General features: G+C 52.6%; 1 protein-coding gene across 1 annotated transcript in view; it reads right to left on the reverse strand.

Annotated features, from left to right (window-relative positions):
* Positions 1-16,896, reverse strand: part of LOC134352209 (tubulin epsilon and delta complex protein 2) — a 32,012-nt gene extending 15,116 nt beyond the window's left edge. The window contains exons 1-8 of the mRNA XM_063059505.1: positions 16,625-16,896; positions 15,725-15,823; positions 12,563-12,639; positions 7,247-7,934; positions 6,362-6,415; positions 5,866-5,944; positions 4,970-5,090; positions 2,725-2,826 (exon numbers count right to left, since the gene is read on the reverse strand). Coding sequence (XP_062915575.1) covers positions 2,725-2,826; positions 4,970-5,090; positions 5,866-5,944; positions 6,362-6,415; positions 7,247-7,934; positions 12,563-12,639; positions 15,725-15,823; positions 16,625-16,803 — 1,399 coding nt within the window. The 5' untranslated portion in view covers positions 16,804-16,896. The remainder of the gene's footprint in view (positions 1-2,724; positions 2,827-4,969; positions 5,091-5,865; positions 5,945-6,361; positions 6,416-7,246; positions 7,935-12,562; positions 12,640-15,724; positions 15,824-16,624) is intronic.
* Positions 16,897-24,519: the final 7,623 nt, after the last annotated feature.

The following is a 24,519-nucleotide window of genomic DNA, read 5'->3' on the forward strand; positions in this document are numbered from 1 at the left end:
TAATAGCGACTGCTTTAGATGGGAGGGGTTTTGCAACTTCTGCCGAGATGTGATGGTTGAGAAAGTCAAGGGCTGACAACCCAAACTGGCACTTGGCAGGGTTAATGATCAACCCATGTTGGCTTAAGCATTCAAAAAGTGTGCAGAGATGAGACAAGACTTGGATGTACTGGCAACAAGTATGTCATCTAGGGAAACAAAAAGAAAATCTAGTTCTTTTAACACAGGGTCCATCAGCCATTGGAAGGTCTGTGCTGCATCTTTTAGTGCAAACAGCAAGCATAGAAACTGAGAGACCAAATGGGGTTATCACAGCTACTTTGGGAAGGTCCACCCAGCACACAGGCACCTGATGGCAGCCCCAACTAAATCAACTTTGGGAAATATTAACTTTGCAGCCAAACGTGCCGAAAAATCTTGGATGTGTAGGACCAGGAAATGATCGGCTGGGGGGGTGGTGGCCTCACTAAGGCATTGGTAATCACATGGGTGGCAACCATCATCGGACTTGGGGATTATATGGAGAGGTGAGGCCCAGGGGCTACGACCAGCATAAAATGCCAAGTCTTCCATGTTGGCAAACTCAGCCTTCGTGTTTGCCAGCTTTTCTGGGTCCAGTCTACGCACACAGGCATGGACTGGCGTGCCAGTGCAGAAATGTGGTGCTCGACTCCATTTTTTATGACTGTACTGGAGAATATGGGCTTGGTGAGGTTTAGGAAATTGCACAGCAGTTGAGTAAATTCACATACAGTGGTGCATACACTTGATAAGAGTCGTTGTGGGGAACTTACTGGGGAAGCCGGGTAATGACCCAAAGGCCTTGACCTGAACAAGCTGGCAGTTAAAATTGACGAATAGTCCTTGGGCACACAGGAAACCTGCTCCGAGCAGAAGTCTAGCCACTTTAGTCAGGATGAAGTCCCACGTGTAACGTTGCCCACTGAAACAGAGCATCACCCGTCGTGTCCTGTAAGTCAGGATCCTGCTACTGTTGGCGGCCTCCAGTGAGGTTTTGTCTCTCTTTGCCTCCTCAATAGGTGATGCTGGCAGCACACTCACCTGTGCACCCGTGTCACACAGGAAGCATTGCCCTGAAAGGGTGTCCGTAATGAACAGATGACCCTGGCAGCTGAAACCCATGGCGTTCAGATCTCTGATGTCCCAATGCGCTGGCACTGTTGAAGCTGCAAGGCCATTCGCACTTCCTAGCGTTCACACCAAAGCAAATATGGTAAAAACACAGGCCCGGGCATCCGCGGCCTATGTTTTTCAGCCGCGGGCATCCTTATGTTGGGGGTCTTGCTGACCGGGCTTACTGAGGCAGTGAAAAGAAGAGGAATTATACACATCTGCCTGGCCAAATGCAGAAGCTCCCTATAGTCCTTCACAGGTACATTAGCAAGAGCTATGATCTTGAACTAAGAACTTGATCAGGCATTTGCCGCATGAAGAGCTATTTAAAAATAAAACAAGGATGGCAATTTCCCAGGAGAGAAAGCACATGGTCTATTAGCTCCAATGGCTTAGCACTGCTGAGGCTGGGCGAGAGAGCAACTGTTTGGCGTGCTCAGACTCCTTTATTCCAAAGGTCTGTAAAAGGTGATCTGGCCTTTCGAGCCTCCTCCACCATTCAATAAGATCATGGCTGATCTGGCCATGGACTCATCTCCACCTATCTGCCTTTCCCCCATAACCTTTAATTTCCCTACTATGCAAAAATCTATCCAACCTTGTCTTAAATATATTTACTGAAGTAGCGTCCACTGTTTCATTGGGCAAAGATCAATTCTCCACAGACAAATCCCCGCTCGGGGCTGAGGTGATGAAACTTCCCATTAACGATGCAATGAATCATCAGAAACTTTGACAAGCTTCTACAGATGTGTGGTGGAGAGTATACTGACTGGTTGCATCACAACCTGGCGTGCCCTTGAACAGAAAACCCTACAAAAACTAGTGGATACATCGCAGCACGTCACGGGTAACGCCCTCCCCACCACTGAGCTCATCTACACGAAGCGCTGTTGCAAGAAAGCAGCATCCATCATCCGGGACCCCCACCAGCCTGCTCATTCTCTCTTCTTGCTCTTGCCATCAGGAAGGTGGTACAGGAGCCTCAGAACCCACACCACCAGGTTCAGGAACAGTTATTACCCCTCAACCATCAGTCTCTTGAACCAGTGGGGATAATTTCACTCAACTTCACTTGCCCCATCACTGAACAGTTCCCACTACATATGGACTCACTTTCAAAGACTTCTTCTCATATTCTCGATGTTTATTATTTATTTATACAGTATATATTATTTTTTCTCTCTCTCTTTTTGTGTTTGCAGTTTGTTCTCTTTTGCACACTGGTCGTACATCTTGTTATGTGTGGATTGTCACTGATTCTATTGTGTTTCTTTATATTTACTGCAAATGCCTACAAGAAACTGAGTCTCATATATGTACATCGAAAATAAATTTACTGTGAATTTGAACTTTGAACTGACTAAGCGTTCGGTGTAGTGAACGGGAGCTCATCCCTGGTGCCTGCGGAGATTGAATTCTCCACAGACAGATCAGAGATGATGAAATTTCACATGGTCAATGCAGGGAACACCCTTATCCGTGGCAGATGGACTTTCAGAATCTATACAATCAGTGAGCTTGCTCCACGTAGTCAGATGTGAAGCATCAAAGGCTTGTGGGCTATAAGGAGAAAATGCTGGCACTCACCATCTCTCAGCTGCTGAATGCAGTGAAGGAGGCTAGATAGAGTCTCCTGGCATCTGTCCAGTGCCTGCTCTCGCTCACGTTCCCGCTGACAACTGAGAGCATCTGTGAATAAAAACAATTCTTATTTACCCTGCATACTCACTGAGGAAGCCAGCCATGAGCACAACCTTGGAATGGAAGGTGGACTGAGGTCAGCCCCCACAGTTCCAATATGAGTGATCTTTTGATTTAATTTGCAGAGATCTGGATTTAACTCCATTTCCTACATGAGAAAAAGTTCCTTCAAATAGCAATGGATGAGAAGGGTGGCATGACCACGCTGGGAGTAAACAACAATCACAACATGACACACAATACCTGTACTGGAGGACTACCATTAAACAATCTGGAAGGGATGAGAGAAACAGCTTGTCATACAGTTCAACCATCTGAACACGAGTGACATCAACTGTTCATTAGATCTCCAGCAGATGGAAGCTTAATACTGGCAGATAATCTCCAATCAAAACTTTCCAAAGACAGATTGTCAAAATAAGGCCTCATGAGCCAGTTGATCTTTCACAAATGGAATAAAATAATGTATAAATCAGACTGTCAACGGGAAGCAGGAACTGTCAGGGGCACCGCAGTAGCGTATTGATCAACACAACACTATTACACCTTGGAGCGTCGGAGTTCAGAGTTCAGTTTTGATACTGTATGCAAGGAGTTTGTATGCTCCCCCTGTGACTGCGTGGGTTTCCTCCGGGTGCTCTGGTTTCCTCCCAAAAGCGTACCAGTTAGTATGCTTGGTAATTGGTCATTGTAACTTGTCTCATGATTAGGCTAGAAGGGCCGGACCAGCCTGTTCTGCACTGTATGTCTAATCCTCTGAATGGTCTGGTCTGCTGGGCAGGTCTCTCAGTGTTGTGATCAGTAAAACATTACACACAGCAATTTGCTCCTCATTGCCACAGTAAGGAATTTGGTCTCACCCTACCAGAGATATTCCCCTTTGTTCCCCCCATTCTTCCCTACCTTCTCTGCTAATGAAAACGAATGTGTTTTTTCTCTGACTTTGTTCTGACGAAGGTGCACAGAGGTATAGAACACTACAACATAGAAACATGCCCTTCAGCCCATCTAGTCGACACTGAACCATTAATCTGCCTACTCCCATCAACCTGCACCCAGACCATACCCCTCCCATGCATGTATCTATCCAAATTTTTCTTACACTTTGAAATTGAACCCACACCCACCACTTGCTCTGGCAGCTCGTTCCACACTTTCACCACCCTCTGAGTGAAAAAATTCCCCCTCATGTTCCCCTTAAACATTTCACCTTTCAACCTTAACCCATATTAACCGATAGTTTGCATTTACCCTATCTATACCCCTCATAATTTGTATACCTCTATCAAATCTCTCAATCTTCTATGTTCCAAGGAACAAAGTCTTAATCTTTCTCTAAAACTCAGGTTCTCCAGTCCTGGCAATATTGTTGTAAATTTTCTCTGTACTATTTCAATCTTATTTATGGTAGGTGACCAAAACTGCACACAAAATTCCAAATTAGACGTCACCAACATCTTATACAATTTCAACGTAACATCCCAACTCCTACAATCAGTAAGGAAGGCCAATGTGCCAAAAGTTTTCTTTATGACCCTATCTACCTGTGACACCACTTTCAATGAATTATGGGCCTGTATTCCTGGATCTCTTTGTTCTACCACACTCCTCAGTGCCCTACCATTCACTGTATAAAACCTACCCTGGTTGGTCCTACTGAAGTACAGCACCTTGCACATGTCTGCATTAAATTCCATCTGCTATTTTTCAGCCCATTTCACCAGCTGGTCCTGATCCTGTTGCAAGCTTCGGTAGTCTTTCTCACTGTCCACCACACCCTGAATCTTGATGTCATCTGCAAAGTTGCTGATCTGGTTTACCACATTACCATCCAGATCATTAATATGAGCCCAGCATTGATTTCTGCAGTGCACCACTAGTCACAAGAATCCAGTCAGAGGCAAAAATCTATCACTGCTCTCTGGCTTCTCCCATGAAGCCAATGTCGAATCCAATTGACCACTTCATTCTGAATGCCAAATGACTGAACCTTCTTGACTAACATCCCATGTGGGACTTTGTCAAAGACTTTGCTAAAGTCTTGGACCTGAAACGTCAGTCCTTTTCCTCCTTCTACTGGTGAGCATTTGCAGCATTGTTTGCTTTTAACGACAATCTGTAAAGAACGTACCGATGGAATTGAGCAGAGAGTCTGTGTACATATACTGGTTGATGCAACGGTACAGATCAGAGATGTGGTCTAATCGCTCTTCAATCTCCGCGTTACTCACAGACGGAAGCTGTGAATGGAACTGCACCATAAGCTGAGGGAAATAGCTGAAAGGGTTGAAATTGCTGCACCTTCCACCTTCACTTCAGCACAATCACAATTTTTGAACCAGGATTTACAATGGCAAAAGTAGCAGTGTTGATATTAAATACAATCCACTGAAAAGAGACTTAGAGGCACAGATTGAGTGGTCAGCCAAAGGCTTTTCCCAAGAGGGCATAATTTAGAGCCACAGACTCAGTGCACAACCAGATACTTTTCCCAAATGATTCATACGTCGTCGTCGTCTGAATCCTTAGTGCCTAGGTGGCACATGGGGCCTCAAGTGACTCATATAAGAGGGCATAATTTTATAGTGACTGGAGAAGAACATAGGAAGGATGTCAGAAGTAACTGGGTTTTTTTGCACAGAGAGAATGCAACACACTGCCAGGGACACATGAAGAGACTCAGACGGGTAACATGGAAGACAGAAAAGTGGAAGGCTATGTATGAGGGAAGAGTTAGATTGTTCTTGGAGTGAGTTAGAAGGCCAGTACAGCATTGTTGTGGGCCGAAAGGCCTGCACTGTACTCTTCTGTTTTACAGTGTAGCTGTGCCTGCGGATTGTGAAGAATCGATGGATTCAGTCTTCAAGAATTTAAAAGGCACTTAAAAGGTTCATCGATAGGAAAGGTTTGAGGGGGATATAGGCTAAACACAGACAAATAGGACTAGACTAGTTAGGCCTCTTGGTCAGCATGGACGGTGAGGTGAAGGGCCTGTTTCTGAGTTGTGATTCTCTGGTGAAAGGATACGGCTGACTGGATCCTCTCCATGAAGTGGGTCCTCCCCTGAGTGGCAATGGCTTTGCTCTTGGATACTTTGTCCCACAAGCTGGAGAAAAAAAGAAATCGAACAACACCTGAAATAAAAGTCTACTCTGTGGTGTCAGATTCTCTTATAAAAGGAATTAGAGGAGGCTGGTGGCAGTGACGTGATTGGGATCAAGGGAAGAGCTTCAGCCCAGAGAAGTGATCCTCTCCCTTCCTTTGCTCATCCATCTATTCACTCACTCACTAGCTAATGGCGCGGGTTGCAAAGTGAAATCCAGCTCTCTATAAAGAGACTATTATTACCAGGGAGGCAACACTGAGAGGGGCATACAACGGGGGAAGTATTTAACAGAGGCACACGGGTGGGAGGGTGGTTATATATTTGACATGGGCACACAAAAGGAGAAGTATTTGATAGTGGAATTAACAAACATTCCTGAAGACGCCAGGGGAGTACTGTTGCGGACAATGTGCTCACCGCATGCTTCGGATGTGTTGCTTTCTCCATGTTGCAGGAAGCTGCAGTGAAGACCTGTGGAAGTTTAGGAATGCGTTACTTTTCCGATGGTTGTAGTGTAATTGTGCCAAAGGGAACAATCTGTTAAATTTTCAAACTAGAAATGAAGCAAATGAGTGAAGCTCACCTCCCCAATTCCCATTGGAACAAAATACCCCTCACGAGTGAAGCCCAACCCCCCAATTCCCATTGGAACAAAATCCCCCTCACGAGTGAAGCTCATCTCCCCAATTCCCATTGGAACAAAATCCCTCTCACGAGTGAAGGTCACCTCAATTCCCATCGGAACAAAATCCCTCTCACGAGTGAAGCTCACCTCCCCAATTCCCATTGGAACAAAATCCCTGTCACGAGTGAAGCTCACCTCCCCAATTCCCATTGGAACAAAATCCCTCTCACGAGTGAAGCCCAACCCCCCCAATTCCCATTGGAACAAAATCCCCCTCACGAGTGAAGGTCACCTCCCGAATTCGCATTGGAACAAAATCCCTGTCACTTTTCCCTCTGTTCCCTCCATCACTTCCCAATCCTCTACACTCATTCCTATCCCTCGACTTCAACAGCCACTCAGCCCCTTGAGCCTGCTACCCCACATGACTGATCTTTTCGCTCAGCACCACTTTCAACAGTGACCTCACATACATTCATTCTCTTGGTATCTAAAACTATTGAGCTGCAAAGCTTCTCTACCTTCCATATGGAGAAATTTCTTCTCATCTCTGTCCCGAGAGCTCTTGTTCTCAACACCACATCTAGGGCAGCCCAAAGTCTGCCTCTTCCCCGACAAGGTCCTGTGGAATTCTATGTTTCACTTGTACTTGTTAAGTGTAATTTAAAACTTCTTACCTGCTTGTGTGAAGTGTGATTAATATGGGCATCTCCACAATAGAGGTGTCAGTCTGCAGCTTGTCCCCTTTGCAAACACTTGCCTTCGGTGGCTCTTCAGTTCTTTTCTCAGTTTGCTGCTTAACAAGAGGAAATGGTGCAGCGGAACCAGCGTCTGGGTCTGCAGGGGTCTGTACGTGGCGTCGGAACGTCCTCAGGGTGGGGTTTGCAGAAAGGTTTCTCTCTCCTGCCCTTTGAACTGGATGCTGTGTGGCCACGACTCCCTCTGCTCGTGGTCGTCTTTGCAAAGAGCACTGAGCAGCACGTCCTGCAGCGGACCACACCAACCTCCTCCTCCCTACCTGCTCGGTTTTGTATGGAGCTTTCAACGCAACAGCCACTGGTTTCCTGAAGGAGGCAGAATGCGCTGTAGTCCTCTTCCCACTGAGACCACTCCGTGAAGGTACCACCTGAGTACCCGCCTTGCCCTCCTTTACACTGACAGTGCCGTGAGTAACACCTGGTGAATGGCTCCTGGCCTCCTTTGTTGAGCTTCTGTCCATCACCTGGGTGCTGCCCGCAGGACTGCCCACTCGCATCAGCTCTGCCTCCAGCATCCTACCGTGTGTCTGTCGTATTCGAAAGGCTTTAGCTAGGGCTTTATTCAACACTTCCAGCTCCTGCAGCTCACCACGACCACAGACCTGTCCTGTAACAGAACATGAAGGGAATGTGAGCTGAGTTCCACATCCAGGCTGTGACCCTGCTTAGATTTTACAGATTCAAATTCATCAGGTAGAGTAGACAGACAGTATCTTTTCCCTAGGGTTGAAACGCCTAATACCAGAGGGCATGCATTTAAGGTGAGAGGGGTAACTTCAAAGGAGATGTGATGGGCAAGCTTTCTTTACACAGACAAAGTGGGTATCTGGAATGCGCTGCCTCGGGTGGTGGTAGAGGCAGAAACAGAGTCGTTTAAGAAACGTTTAGACAAGCACATGAATGCGAGGATACGGACATTGCGTAGGCAGAGGGATTTGATGACTGATTTATTTTGTTCGCAGAACATTGTGGGCCGAGGGGCTTGTTCCTGTGCTGTACCGTTCTACGGTCTATTTTACTTACCACATGTACAACCAAACATGCAGTGAAATGCATTGTTTACGTTAACAACCAACACTATCTGAGAATTTGCCCACGGGTTGGCCTCACATTCTGGCGCCAACATAGCATGCCCACAATCTGCAGTAGAACAACAACAGTGAAATAGGCCAAAATAGGCCTCTTTCATCGCACCCACCCAGCCACACAGACAGACCACACAGTCCTCCAACCACAAGACATGCCACCTCTAGGCTTTCACTGGACTTGGAATCTCACAGACTTCAGCCTCCAGTTTTTTCAAAAGCATAAACACAAGAGATTTTACAGATGCTGGATATCCAGAGGATCACACACAGACTGTGGAAGAACTCGTCAGGTCAGGCAGCATCCATGGAAACGAAGACAGTTGACATTTTGGGCCGAAAGCCAGAACAAGGTGGGGGAAGAAGGGGACAAGTACAGGCTAGAAGGTGACAGGTGAATCCAGACAGGTGGGGGATTGCATGCTGTGTCCTGTACATCCACAATAATATTGAAGGGAATGGGGGCTTGTTGTCCTCTGAAGCAAGTCTCTGCCCTTAAGGTTGATTTATACTTGTGCTTAGTAGCCGACACCATAGACTACGCAAGTGGCCTACGCCGTTGTGAGCATTTATACTTGTGCGTTGGTGTGTTTGCGCCGCTCTGCAATTCACCGCCAAAACGCTCGTTGGCGGTGGTTTCTATGCCACTGTGTTGAGTTTCTTCGTGTTGAAACTCAACTCGAAGAAACTCAACTTCAAACAATGGCGACTGAAACTGAAGGAGGATGAATTTTCTCTGCTTGTCTGGCTACTGAGAGACATGGAGGAGGAAATGCATTTTAAATATTTTCAGATGTCCGCAGGTAGATTTGACGATTTGGTTCATTGTCTCCAACCATTTATTTTGCATCAGTGTACGCACAGTATACTCAGAGACTGGCAATCACATTCGAATTTTAACTTCAGGTGGAAGTCAACAGGCTGTAGCAGCTGGCTACAAACTGGCATCAAGCACAGGGTCCTCTATAATTTCGGAGGTCTGTAAAGCTTTATGGAAAGCATTGCAGCCAGAGTTCCTTCCCTGCCCTTCAGTCGCCCAATGGGAAGCTATTGCAGCGTAAGAGGAAATGCGATGCTACCAAGCGGACCAAACCAATCACAGTTGTTGTGGTCTGCGTCACCGCGACGTGTAGTTATATTTTTGGGGAGGTGCGCGTCAGGCTACGGCGTAGGGTACGGTGTAGAGTACGCGGCTACGCCATACCTACAGAGTAGTTTTGACGCAGAAGTATAAATTGGCCTTTAGTCTGGAGGTTTGGTCTGGGGGCTTTTCTGTTGCTGTGTAGTTTGGGAAATAACCGCAGGCAGACTAATCTATGCTTAAACACTTCCAGTGTGCAGGAGATCGGGGGGGCGGGGGGCTGAAGGGAGGGGGAGTGGTGATGATGCAGAGAAACCCCTGTTCCCCACAATCGATTTGACATCTGTTGACGTCCCCTAATCCTGACCTTGGGTGCTGTCTGTGTGGAGTTTGTACATTCTCCCCGATGACTCTGCTTCTCCCACATCGCAAAGATGTGCATGTCGGTGGGTTAACTGGCCGCTGTCAGTTAAGTTGCAAGAATAAAACGTGGAATTTAATGTAAGATGAGTATAAATGGGTGTTGCCGGTCAGCATGGCTGCAGTGGGCCGAAGGGCCTGTGCCTCTAGCTGTAAATCAACACAACAGACAGCCACGGTGAGAGTGTCGGTGTGGAGAATGTTAACCGTTGTCCCTTTCTGTGAGCGTGGGGAATGGACCCAGAGCAGAGGGAACCTCCAGCCTCGGTGAGTGTCGGTGTGGAGAATGTTAACCGTTGTCCCTTCCTGTGAGAGTGGGGAATGGACACAGAGCAGAGGGAATCTCCAGCCTCGGTGAGAGTGTCGGTATGGAGAATGTTAACCGTTGTCCCTTCCTGTGAGAGTGGGGAATGGACCCAGAGCAGAGGGAACCTCCAGCCTCGGTGAGTGTCGGTGTGGAGAATGTTAACCGTTCCTGTGAGCGTGGGGATTGGACCCAGAGCAGAGGGAACCTCTAACCTCGGTGAGTGTCGGTGTGGAGAATGTTAACCGTTGTCCCTTTCTGTGGGCGTGGGGAATGGACCCAGAGCAGAGGGAACCTCCAGCCACGGTGAGAGTGTCGGTGTGGAGAATGTTAACCGTTGTCCCTTCCTGTGAGAGTGGGGAATGGACCCAGAGCAGAGGGAACCTCCAGCCACGGTGAGAGTGTCGGTGTGGAGAATGTTAACCGTTGTCCCTTTCTGTGAGCGTGGGGAATGGACCCAGAGCAGAGGGAACCTCCAACCTCGGTGAGAGTGTCAGTGTGGAGAATGTTAACCGTTTCTGTGAGTGTGGGGAATGGACCCAGAGCAGAGGGAACCTCCAGCCACGGTGAGAGTGTCGGTGTGGAGAATGTTAACCGTTTCTGTGAGCGTGGGGAATGGACCCAGAGCAGAGGTAACCTCCAGCCACGGTGAGAGTGTCGGTGTGGAGAATGTTAACCGTTGTCCCTTTCTGTGAGCGTGGGGAATGGACCCAGAGCAGAGGGAACCTCCAGCCTCGGTGAGTGTCGGTGTGGAGAATGTTAACCGTTGTCCCTTCCTGTGAGAGTGGGGAATGGACCCAGAGCAGAGGGAACCTCCAGCCTCGGTGAGAGTGTCGGTATGGAGAATGTTAACCGTTGTCCCTTCCTGTGAGAGTGGGGAATGGACCCAGAGCAGAGGGAACCTCCAGCCTCGGTGAGTGTCGGTGTGGAGAATGTTAACCGTTCCTGTGAGCGTGGGGATTGGACCCAGAGCAGAGGGAACCTCTAACCTCAGTGAGTGTCGGTGTGGAGAATGTTAACCGTTGTCCCTTTCTGTGGGCGTGGGGAATGGACCCAGAGCAGAGGGAACCTCCAGCCACGGTGAGAGTGTCGGTGTGGAGAATGTTAACCGTTGTCCCTTCCTGTGAGAGTGGGGAATGGACCCAGAGCAGAGGGAACCTCCAGCCACGGTGAGAGTGTCGGTGTGGAGAATGTTAACCGTTGTCCCTTTCTGTGAGCGTGGGGAATGGACCCAGAGCAGAGGGAACCTCCAACCTCGGTGAGAGTGTCAGTGTGGAGAATGTTAACCGTTTCTGTGAGCGTGGGGAATGGACCCAGAGCAGAGGGAACCTCCAGCCACGGTGAGAGTGTCGGTGTGGAGAATGTTAACCGTTTCTGTGAGCGTGGGGAATGGACCCAGAGCAGAGGGAACCTCCAGCCACGGTGAGAGTGTCGGTGTGGAGAATGTTAACCGTTGTCCCTTTCTGTGAGCGTGGGGAATGGACCCAGAGCAGAGGGAACCTCCAACCTCGGTGAGAGTGTCAGTGTGGAGAATGTTAACCGTTTCTGTGAGCGTGGGGAACAGACCCAGTGAGAGCAGAGGACACCCTGGAGGCCATCCCACACACCCACCTACTCTGACCCATGACACAGGCATTTGGTCCAAAACAAGAATCAACTCCTTACAGCACAACATCTGTAAAATTATCAAGCTGATAGAAGTGCTTAACAATCAACCACAGATCAGTTTTCCAATGCAACAGGGGAGAGATTTAATAGGAACCCGAGGGGAACTTTTTCACCCAGAAGGTCAAAATCAGAATCAGGTTTACTATCAGCAGAATATGTTGTGAAATGTGTTGTTTTGTAGCAGCAGTACATTGCAACACACAATTAAAAACTACAAATTACACTGGGCTGGACGGGCCCGTCACTGTGCCGTCCCTCTAACCACAGGCCCTTTGTGCTACTCTGAGATCACTCCCCACGTAACGCTCCAGCTTTCTTTCATCCATGTGCCTATCCAAGAGTTCCTTAATGTCCCTTTATGTCACCACCCCTGCAGCACATCCATGCACCCACCACTCAGTGCCAGCGACCCCAGTTCAGTTGTCTGTTAGGAATTTGTACTTCCTCCCCGTGACCGTGCGGGTTTTCTCCGGGTGTTCCGGTTTCCTCCGACGTTCCAAACACATACTGGTAACGGTTAGTAAGTTGTGGGTTTCCCCCCACACAGCCTCGGACTGTGTTGGTCATTGACACAAATGATGCATTTCATCGTTCATTTCAATATACGTGACAAATAAAGATAATCTTATTTTAATTTTATCTTAAAGATTAATCTTAAACACAAACTTCTGCCCCACCAGAGCTCTCTGAATGTTCCTCTGTCTTGTTGGTGGCAACTCCTTCCTCCTGGAGGATGTCTGCAGCATGGCCCTTCCTGGGAATAAACATGAAGAATCGCTCAGTGACAGGATGCCAATGTACTGGAACTCTGACAACACAGTTTGTGCCACAACACTGGCCAGTCCTTCCAGAGGACTACAATGTGTTGTTGAGGTGTTAGAAGACATTGGTCGGACCACACTTGGGAGTACTGTGAGCAGTTCTGTACTCCTTATTGAAGAAAAGATGCGCTGACATTGGAGGGTCCAGAGGAAGTTCAGGAGAATGATCCCAGGAATGAAAGGGTTCACATATGAGGATCCAATCACAAACAAATGAAAATCTGCAGATGCTGGAAATCCGAGCAACACACACAAAATGCTGGAGGAACTCAGCAGGCCAGAAAGCATCTATGGAAAGAGTACAGTCGACGTTTTGGCCCATAACATTGACTGTACTTATTTCTTAAACGCAGCGTGGCCTGCTGAGTTCCTCCAGCATTTTGTGTGTGTTGCAACATGAGGAGTGTTTGCTCCGGGCCGGTACTCACTGGAGTTTAGGTGAATGAGGTGAGATCTCATTGAAACCGATCAAACATTAAAAGGCCTCGATAGATGGATGTGGAGAGGATGTTTCCTGTAGTGGGAGAGTCTAGGACCAGAGGTCATCCGTTTAGAACAGAGATGAAGACCAATTTCTTTAGCCACATCATGATCAATCTGTGGAATTCATGCCACAGACAGCTGTGCAGGCCAAGTCAATGAGTATATTTAAACTGGATGTTGACAGGTTCTTGATTAGTCAGGGTGTTGAAGGTTACAGGAGAAGGCAGGAGAACGGGGTTGAGAGGGATAATATATCAGCCATAATGGAATGGCGGAGCAGACTCGATGGGCTGAATGGCCTAATTCTGCTCCTCTATCTTGTGACTTTGCATCGGGACTTGTCATTGCATCTGGATTTCAGGGAGCAGTAGTCAGCTGTCAGTCACCTTGAGGGGAGGAGAGGGGGAGGGCAGAATGGTGGGGGTCGGGGAGAGGGAGGGCAGGATGGTGGGGGGAGGGCAGAGTGGTGGGGGGAGAGGGAGGGGGAGGAGGAGGAGCAGGGAGGGGGAGGGGGGAGAGGGGAGGGAGAGGGAGAGGGGGAGAGGGGAGGGAGAGGGGGAGAGGGGGGAGAGGGGGGAGAGGGGAGGGAGAGGGAGAGGGGGGAGAGGGGAGGGAGAGGGAGAGGGAGGAGAGGGGAGGGAGAGGGAGAGGGAGGAGAGGGGAGGGAGAGGGAGAGGGAGGAGAGGGGAGGGAGAGGGAGAGGGGGGGAGAGGGGGGGAGAGGGGAGGGAGAGGGAGAGGGGGGAGAGGGGAGGGAGAGGGAGAGGGGGAGAGGGGAGGGAGAGGGAGGGGGGGAGGGGAGGGGGGAAGAGGGGGGAAGGGGGGAAGAGGGGGAAGGGGGGAGGGGGGAGGGGGGAGGGGGAAGAGGGAAGAGGGGGGAGGGGGAAGAGGGGGAGGGGGAGAGGGGGAGAGGGGGAGAGGGGGGGAGGGGGGAGGGGGGAGGGGGGAGGGGGGAGGGGGGAGGGGGGAGGGGGGAGGGGGGGAGGGGGGAGGGGGGAGGGGGGAGGGGGGAGAGGTGAGGTGGAGAGATCAGGGACAGGGATGGGGGTTTAGAGGATGTGCAGATGGAGGGAATGGGGAGAGGATGCGGGCTGGAGTGTAGAGGGTGAGGGGAGGGGTGAAGAGAGAGGGAAAGAAGCGAGGGGGTGGGGGGATAGGACGGGAGGAGGGGAGGGGTGAAGAGAGAGGGAAAGAGGGGAGGGGGTGGGGATAGGACAGCAGGAGGGGAGGGGTGAAGAGAGAGGGAAAGGGGGAGGGGGTGGGGATAGGACGGGGAGGGGTGAAGAGAGAGGGAAAGGGGAAGGGGGTGGGGATAGGACGGGGAGGAGTGAAGAGAGAGGGAAAGAGGGGAGGGGGTGGGGATTGGATGGGAGGAGGGGAGGGGTGAAGAGAGAGGGAAAGAGGGGAGGGGGTGGGGATAGGACAGCAGGAGGGGAGGGGTGAAGAGAGAGGGAAAGGGGGAGGGGGTGGGGATAGGACGGGGAGGGGTGAAGAGAGAGGGAAAGGGGAGGGGGTGGGGAAAGGACAGCAGGAGGAGAGGGGTGAAGAGAGAGGGAAAGGGGGAGGGGGTGGGGATAGGACGGGGAGGAGTGAAGAGAGAGGGAAAGGGGGAGGGGGTGGGGATAGGATGGCAGGAGGGGAGGGGTGAAGAGAGAGGGAAAGGGGAGGGGGTGGGGATAGGACGGCAGGAGGAGAGGGGTGAAGAGAGAGGGAAAGGGGAGGGGTGAAGAGAGAGGGAAAGAGGGGAGGGGGTGGGGATAGGACGGGAGGAGGGGAGGGGTGAAGAGAGAGGGAAAGGGGAGGGGGTGGGGATAGGACGGGGAGGGGTGAAGAGAGAGGGAAAGGGGAAGGGGGTGGGGATAGGACGGCAGGAGGGGAGGGGTGAAGAGAGAGGGAAAGAGGGGAGGGGGTGGGGATAGGACGGGAGGAGGGGAGGGGTGAAGAGAGAGGGAAAGAGGGGAGGGGGTGGGGATAGGACGGCAGGAGGGGAGGGGTGAAGAGAGAGGGAAAGGGGAGGGGGTGGGGATAGGACGGCAGGAGGGGAGGGGTGAACAGAGAGGGAAAGGGGGAGGGGGTGGGGATAGGACGGGGGAGGGGTGAAGAGAGAGGGAAAGAGGGGAGGGGGTGGGGATAGGACGGCAGGAGGGGAGGGGTGAACAGAGAGGGAAAGGGGGAGGGGGTGGGGATAGGACGGGGGAGGGGTGAAGAGAGAGGGAAAGAGGGGAAGGGGGTGGGGATAGGACGGGAGGAGGGGAGGGGTGAAGAGAGAGGGAAAGAGGGGAGGGGGTGGGGATAGGACGGGAGGAGGGGAGGGGTGAAGAGAGAGGGAAAGAAGCGAGGGGCTGGGGGAGAGGACGGGAGGAGTGGAGGGTGTTGACGGGGGTGCAGAAGATGGTTCGCCGTTCGGAGGGGAAGCAGAGGACAGAGAGGTGGGAGGAGGGTGTGTGTGGGGAGGAAGCTCCTGTGGTTACCGAACGACACGGGGGTTTGGTGCTCAGTAACGGGCAGGGGGTGTGTTTGTACCGGAGACACTGACCCGGCTTGGACGGTCCCGCTCCGCCGTCCCCGGTCCTCCCGCAGCTGCCGCTCCTCGTCGCCGCATCGCTCCGACGCCTCGGTCAGCGCCCGGCTCAGCCTGTCGACCAGAGAGAGCGTCAGTGCGGGAGGCCGATGAGGGAGCGCTGGAGCGTTCGGGCGGGTTGGGGGATTAATGAGGGAGCGCCGACGGGGAGAGTACAAGGGAGCGCTGGAGCGTTCGGGCGGGTGGGGGGATTAATGAGGGAGCGCCGACGGGGAGAGTACAAGGGAGCGCTGGAGCGTTCGGGCGGGTGGGGGGATTAATGAGGGAGCGCCGACGGGGAGAGTACAAGGGAGCGCTGGAGCGTTCGGGCGGGTGGGGGGATTAATGAGGGAGCGCCGACGGGGAGAGTACAAGGGAGCGCTGGAGCGTTCGGGCGGGTGGGGGGATTAATGAGGGAGCGCCGACGGGGAGAGTACAAGGGAGCGCTGGAGCGTTCGGGCGGGTGGGGGGATTAATGAGGGAGCGCCGACGGGGAGAGTACAAGGGAGCGCTGGAAACGTTCGGGCGGGTGGGGAGATTAATAAGGGAGCGCTGGAGTGTTCGGGCGGGTGGGGGGATTAATGAGGGAGCGCCGACGGGGAGAGTACAAGGGAGCGCTGGAGCGTTCGGGCGGGTGGGGGGATTAATAAGGGAGCGCTGGAGTGTTCGGGCGGGTGGGGGGATTAATGAGGGAGCGCCGACGGGGAGAGTACAAGGGAGCGCTGGAGCGTTCGGGCGGGTGGGGGGATTAATAAGGGAGCGCTGGAGTGTTCGGGCGGGTGGGGGGATTAATGAGGGAGCGCCGACGGGGAGAGTACAAGGGAGCGCTGGAGCGTTCGGGCGGGTGGGGGGATTAACGAGGGAGCGCCCCGTTACCTCAACGCGCTGCCGGCAGGCAACATGGCGGCACCGTATCCCGACGTGCAGCGCGACCGCTGTGGCCCCCGCGCGGTCATTTCTGGTATTGCAGCGAACCCCCGGGGGCCGCGGATCAGCCGGGGGTTCAGTTCGGGATCAGATCTTCTCAATGATCCAGGTTCCCTGGACCTCATCATCTTACTTTCACTGTGGATGTCCAGTCCCGTCCCCCAGCAGAAACCCTCAAAGCTCTCCGTTTCTTTCTGGACACCAGACCCAACCAGTTTCCCTTCAGAACCACTCTCCTCCGCCTGGCAGAACTTATCCTCACCCTTAATATTTCCTCCATTCGCTCCTCTTTACCTCCTTCAAACTAAAGGTGTAGCCAAGGGCACTTGCATGGGCCCGAGCTATGCCTGCCCTTTTGTCGGCTACGTGGAACAGTCTATGTTCCAAGCCTACGCTGCTCAGCCTTTGGGCGAGGATAAAGTGTAGTATCTGTTCTTATCTGAGCGGAAGGTGGAGGAGACGATTTCTCGCTGGCACAGGGGTGGATCCTAATGCTGATTGGCTCCCAATCTAACACCCCGTACCAGCGACGACAGCGGTGAGGAAGATGGCGGCAGAGACCAGCGCATCAGCTCGAGGTCCGGGAATCAGGAACACTGTCAGGTAGACAGCGCGAGACTGGAACGGGGGCACCGGCTTCACCCGAGAGACCTTCATCCGGAAGGTCTTGATGGAATGCTGTGGATTTACGCCTGAGGATGTGTACTGCATGCAGGATTTCGCCGGCTTCTTTAATGTCACCTTCTGGCAGGCTGCAGGGTGACAGAGGCTGCACCGGGACTTCCAGCTGAAGGGGAGCGAGGTGCCACTGTCGCTGCTGAGAGCACAGCCCCTCTTTGCCACCGCCACCCAGCAGGAACGGACTGTCACGGTTCAGATGTTCAATCCATACGTGCCGGTGGTGGACGTCCCTCACATTCCTCGCCCAGTATGTGGAGAGCGTAGGAACTTGTGAGGATGTAAAGAACGGCCTGCGGATCTGGACCAGCAAGCGGCAGGCCAAGGTGAAGCTGAGGCTGGACTCCAACAGCTGTGTCATCCACCCCCCTCGGTCTTCGCCATCAGAGGGAACTGAGGCTTCATGATCTACGCGGGGCAACCCAGGGTGTGCCGAAACTGCAGCAAGGCGGGGCACATTGCAGCCCAGTGCAGGGCGGTGATGTGCAAGAACTGTAAAACAGAGGGCCACCTGACTAAAGAATGCACGCAGGCCAAGTCCCGCAACCTCTGCGGACTGGCTGGCCACCTGTTCAGGGCCTGCCTGAGACGTGGAGGCACCTACGCACAGGTGACCGGGGAGGTGCTGGCACTGAAGGGGCCCCGGCAGGGTCAGACGTACCCACCACCTCTGCAGAGGAGGCACCCGACACAACGGAAGAGGACATCAGGGAGGAAGGTGCAAGCACCCCGAGGCCCAGCACCCCCTTATAGACCCTCCAGGACCCGCCACAAGACAAGGAGGAGTCCATGGAAGAGGAGAGAGCCGAGGGGGAAGGTGGCTGGAGCATCGTGGGCAAACGCAAAATGGCCCAAAAGGTTGTGGCCAAACGACAGAGGGCAGAGAAACTAAAGGAAAGGGCAGTGAACCACACAGCCTCCGGTACCCTGTCCTCTTCAGAGGAGGAAGCAGTTGGGGGAGCCCAGCAGCCCCGGCGGAGGAGGCGGCTGGCAGAACACACGGAGAGGAGGAGAGAGAGTCGAGAAAGTCTGCTGGCCACCCCCCAAGTATAGGAGGCGGAGAGCAGCAGAGACCCCCAGCTCCGGGAATCTGGGAGCAGAGCCACGGCTGGCGCCCAGCAGCCTGAAGGGGAAGCAGCCCCGGAAGTCATAGTCATAGTCATACTTTATTGATCCCAGGGGAAAATGGTTTTCGTTACAGTTGCACCATAAATAATTAAGTAGTAATAAAACTATAAATAGTTAAACAGTAATATGTAAATTATGCCAGGAAATAAATCCAGGACCAGCCTATTGCCTCAGGGTGTCTGACCCTCTAGGGGAGGAGTTGTAAAGTTTGATGGCCACAGGCAGGAATGTCTTCCTATAACGCTCTGTGTTGCATCTCGGTGGAATGAGTCTCTGGCTGAATGTACTCCTGTGCCCAACCAGTACATTATGTAGTGGATAGGAGACATTGTCCAAGATGGCACACAACTTGGACAGCATCCTCTTTTCAGACACCACCGTGAGAGAGTCCAGTTCCATCCCCGCAACATCACTGGCCTTACGAATGAGTTTGTTGATCCTGTTGGTGTCTGCTACCCTCAGCCTGCTGCCCCAGTGCACAACAGCAAACATGATAGCACTGGCCACCACAGACTCGTAGAACATCCTCAGCATCGTCCGGCAGATGTTAAAGGACCTCCGTCTCCTCAGGAAATAGAGACGGCTCTGACCCTTCTTGTAGACAGCCTCAGTGTTCTTTGACCAGTCCAGTTTATTGTCAATTCGTATTCCCAGGTATTTTTAATCCTCCACCATGTCCACACTGACCCCCTGGATGGAAACAGGGGTCACCGGTACCTTAGCTCTCCTCAGGTCTACCACCAGCTCCTTAGTCTTTTTCACATTAAGCTGCAGATAATTCTGCTCACACCATGTGACAAAGTTTCCTACCATAGCCCTGTACTCAACCTCATCTCCCTTGCTGATGCATCCAACTATGGCAGAGTCATCCGAAAACTTCTGAAGATGACAAGACTCTGTGCAGTAGTTGAAGTCCGAGGTGTAAGTGGTGAAGAGAAAGGGAGACAAGACAGTCCCCTGTGGAGCCCCAGTGCTGCTGATCACTCTGTCGGGCACACAGTGTTGCAAGCACACGTACTGTGGTCTGCCAGTCAGGTAATCAAGTCAACAACCCCCCAGGTTCAGAACCAGAACTGCCACACCCAGAGGAGGATTACCTGCAGTCCCTGAGCCCACAGAAGGTGAAAGACTTCACAAAGGCGGTGGGCATGAAGGCTCAGGACTGCGAAGGTGAGGACGGCGAGCAGCTGAAATAAGGAACTTTAAAGGATAACAGACCTTAAACTGGCGTGCTTGAACATGCGCAGTTTGAAGAGTACTGGGCGATGCGTCAGCGCGCTCCAGCACTTGGACACTGTAAAGGCCGATGTGACCTTCCTCCAGGAGTGCGGACTACCACACCTCCGTAACTACCAGAGGTGGTCACGGTGGTGGACCCAGGGTTTGTCTATGTGGTCGGGGGGGCAACGATTGTCGCGCTTCTGGCCTGGGGATTCTGCTACGGGGAGGCAACTTCTCAATCACCCAAGTTAAAGAGGTGGTTGCGGGGCGCGTCCTGGTAGCAGACGTCAAATACCGGGGCACTCCGCTCCGGCTGATCAACGTGTACGCCTCCCCCGTGCGGAGCGAGCGGCTGGCCGTCTTCGAGCAGCTCCCATGGCTGCTGGTGACGTCCCAGCCGGTCGTTCTGGCCGGAGGCTTCAACTGCACCATTGATGCGGCTGCAGGATCCGGCAGTGCCGACAGCAGGCTGGACAGTACCTCCAGACTCCTGATGAAAACGGTGAAGACAGCCAAGCTGCGCGACGCCTTTGGCACCCCCACAGGTGGAGCACAGCCACAAGCTACCTGGACACGATCAGACGGCTCAGCCCGCTCCCGGATCAACTTCCTCTTCCTCTCAGTGTCCGTCTCGGTCAGATCCGCCAACGTCACGCCGGTGTTCTTCTCTGACCACTGCCTTCTGCGAGCCACCTGTCTCTTGCGGGAGGATCAGAAGGCAGGCAGGGGGACTTGGAAGCTGAATGTAAAGCTGCTGACCCCAGAGAACATCGAGGAACTAGAGAGGGAGTGCACAGGTTGGAGAACCTTGAAAGCCTTCTTTGATTCCCCGGTTCACTGATGGGAAGCCACCAAGGAGAACATCAAACAACAGGAATTCTGCAGATGCTGGAAATTCAAGCAACATACATCAAAGTTGCTGGTGAACGCAGCAGGCCAAGCAGCATCTATAGGAAGAGGTGCAGTCGACGTTTCAGGCCGAGACCCTTCGTCAGGACATCAAGAGGTTCTTCATCCGCAAGGGTATCCAGAAAGCAAGGCAGGAGCAGAGGGAACTGCATAAACTCCAGACAGAGTTGCAGCAACTTCTCCTTCTGCAGTCGAAGGGGGTGGATGTCAGGGAGGAATTGCGAGAGGTGAAGTGCCGGCAAGCCCATAACCTCGCCGCCGAATCCTCCAAGATCATCTTCCGATCAAGGGTCCGAACCGTGGAGCAGGACGAGACGTGCTCACGCTTCTTCTTCCAAAAGGTGCACAGGGGGAGCTCTGTGATCCACAACCTTATGGAAGAGGACGGCTCAGTCGCGTCCTCGCAGACTGACATACTGAGGATCTGCAAGTTCTTCTATGCCGGTCTGTATGATGAAAAGGCTACAGAATTCATAGCCTCCCGCATCTTCCTGTCGTCTATCACGCAGGTCTTAGACGACGGCAAGCCGGAGAGTCTGGATCAGCCACTGATCCTGGATGAGCTGACAGGCTCCATCCGTTCCTCTGAGTTGAGTAAGACTCCCGGAAGCGACGGCTTACCGGCTGAGTTGTACTCGGCTCTGTGGAACTGGATGGGCCCTGACCTGCTGGAAGTGTACAACGCTATGCTTCTGGCCAGCTGCATGTCAGAGTCCATGAGGAAGGGCATTATCACCCTCATCTACAAGCAGAAGGGGGAAAGGGAGAACATTAGAAATTGAAGGCCCATCTCTCTCCTGAATGTGGATTACAAGATCCTGTCCAAGGCTATCGCCAACAGGGTCAAGTCTGCTCTAGGACAAGTATTGGGGATCTGGTTTGGAGGGGCTGAGGCGTGCAACAAGAACTGGCAGGAGCGGACTGCCAAGGTGAAACAGAAACTGGGACTGTGGGGAGAGCGTTCCCTGTCGATAACGGGCAAGAACCTGGTCATCAGGTGTGAGGTGCTCTCAGGGCTGCTGTACTTGGTGCAGGTGTGGCCCGTCCCCCGCTCCTACAGCTCGGAAATCACCCGAGCCGTCTTCAGATTCATCTGGGGATCCAAGATGGAGCGGGTCAGACGGGCCATCATGCACAAGTCCCTGGACAATGGGGGCAAGAACGTCCCCAATGTCTCCCTGACCCTGATGGCCAGGTTCGTGTGTGGCTGCATCAGGTTGTGCGTAGAACCCAGGTATGTGGGCACCAAGTACCACTATGTGCCCAGGTTCTACCTGTCTCCCTGGCTACGAAGGATGGGTCTGGCCCCACTCCCGCGCAACGCCCCAGTCAGCTGGTCATTCATAGAAAAGTTCTTCCAGGAGAACGCCTTTGACCACAGGGCCATCAGGCAGTGGTCGGCACGTAATGTCCTGCAGGCACTGCAGGAGAAGGACGTGATGGACACAGTGGGGTGGTTTCCTGAGCAGACCATCCATTTCATCTGGCAAAATGCCTCATCGCCAGATCTCACCAACGGGCACCAAGACCTCGCCTGGCTGGCGGTGAGAGGGGCCCTCCCAGTCAAAGCCCTCCTGTACGCCCGGAACGTCATCTCCGCACCCCACTGCCCATGGGAGGACTGCAGTGAGGAGGAGTCTGTGACCCACCTCTTTGCACACTGCCAGTTCGCAAAGAGGGTGTGGAGGAGGATGGACGGGCTAGTGTCACGTTTCATCCCCAGCAGCTGCGTAACAGAGGACTCTCTGATCTACGGGCTGTTCCCGGAGTCGCACACGGAGACCAACATCTGGTGCTGCTGGCAGATCATCAACTCGGTGAAAGATGCTCTTTGGTCGGTCCGAAACTTGATGACCTACCAGCACATGGAGATGTCTGTGGGAGAATGCTGCCGACTGGCACATTCTCGGCTGCAGGAGTACGTGCTGAGGGACGCACTCAAACTTAGTGCAGCCATTGCAAGGGCCCGGTGGGGAAGGACCACAGTTTAGGGTTCTTCTCCCGCGGGAGGGGGAGGGATCAGGTGGCGGGGAGTATACCCCTCGACAATGATGTGGAAAGGTGAAACAACAGAGTGCCACGTGGGTGGCCAAAAGTATGGATATGTAGAGACGATAAGGGATACATATGTAAAGGATTGAGAGTCATTGAATGGTTTATTGTATATAATTTTATTTTTGAATAAAGTATATTTTGAAATTAAAAAAAACACTTGTCCATCACCCACTTTCCCCACACCACACCAACGACTGCATTGGTGCTGCTTCCTGTACCCGTCAATTTCACCAACTTTGCCTCCAATTTCCACCCTGTCCTCAAAAGCCCCTGGTCCATTTCTGACACCTCCCTCCCCTTTCTCAACTTCACCGTCTCTATCTCTGGAGACAGCTTATCTTGTGATGTCTATTATAAACCCACGGACTCTCACAGCTACCTGGAGTACACCTCATCCCACCATGTTATTTGTAAAAACACCATCCCCTTCTCTCAATTCCTCTGTCTCCTCCGCATTTGCTTTCAGGATGAGGCTTTTCATTCTAGAACGAAGGAGATGTCCTCCTTTTTCAAAGAAAGGGGCTTCCCTTCCTTGACCATCAACGCTGCCCTCAACCTCATCTCTTCCATTTCACGCACGTCTGCTCTTACCCCCATCCTCCCGCTACCCTACTAGGGATAGAGTCCCTCTTGTCCTCATCCGCCACCCACCAGCCTCCTTGTCCATCACGTAACTCTCTGCAACTTCCACCATCTCCAACTGGATCCCACCACCAAGCACATCTTTCCCTACTCCCTCCCCACTTTTTCTTTCCACAGGGATTGCTCCCTATACGACTCCCTTGTCCATTTATCCCTCCCCACTGATCTCCTTCCTGGCACTTATCCTTGCAAGCGGAACAAGTGCTACACCTGCCCCTATGCCTCCTCTCACTACCATTAAGGGCCCTAAACAGTCCTTCCAGGTGAGGCGACTTTACCTGTGAGCCTGTAGGGGTCATTGACTGTGTCCAGTGTTCCCGGTGTGGCCTCCCCTTTATCAGTGAGACCTGACGTAGATTGGGAGACAGCTTCACCGAGCACCTATGCTCTGTCCGCCAGAAGAAGCGGGACCTCCCAGTGGCCACCCATTTTAATTCCACCTCCCATTCCTAATGTCAATCCATGGCCCTTTTCCTTTCTGCCATGGCCTTCTGTCCTCCCCTATTAGCTACCCCCCTTCTCCAGCCCTGTATCTCTTTCACCAATCCACTTCCCAGCTCTTTACTTCATCCCTCCCTCTCCCGGTTTGACTTATCACCTGTGTTTCTCTCTGTCCTCCCCCCAGCTTTTAAATCTACTCCTCATCTTCTTTTCTCCAGTCCTGCTGAGAGGTCTCGGCCCGAAACGCCAACTGGACTCTTTTCCATAGATGCTGCCTGGCCTGCTGAGTTTCTCCAGCATTTTGTGTGTGTTGCTTCTGCAGACCTTCTCTTGTTTTGGACCGGGGGTGACTAGGGGCAGCCCGGGATAGTCAGTGGGGGGGGGGATCCTTCCCCCGGGAACAGGTGTTTCACCTGCTCTGGGTGGGGACGGATGATCACACCAGGTTGCAATCCCTACGGAAAGCAGACAGAGAGGGAGAGGAGGGATGGGGGTCACACTGCCTCTGTAGAAATAGAAAAGGTCGATACTCCGGATGCATCCTCAGACCCTCACACCGGGGAGGCAACTCACTGACAGCTACAGTATCACCTGACCGTGCTCCATGACCCTCCAAAAAGTGACGCAGAAGCACTTCAGTCTAAGTGCTTGAGCATTGTTCTGGCTGACGCTGTGTAGCTGTGAGCAGAGACGTGTCCCCACCCCTCGGTAAAGCAGACTGTGTCTTTCCCATGAGTTGGCTGCAGAAGTGAGAGGGGTCAGTTAGTATG

Source organism: Mobula hypostoma, chromosome 9, assembly GCF_963921235.1.
Source record: "Mobula hypostoma chromosome 9, sMobHyp1.1, whole genome shotgun sequence".
NCBI classification, from domain to species: domain Eukaryota; kingdom Metazoa; phylum Chordata; class Chondrichthyes; order Myliobatiformes; family Myliobatidae; genus Mobula; species Mobula hypostoma.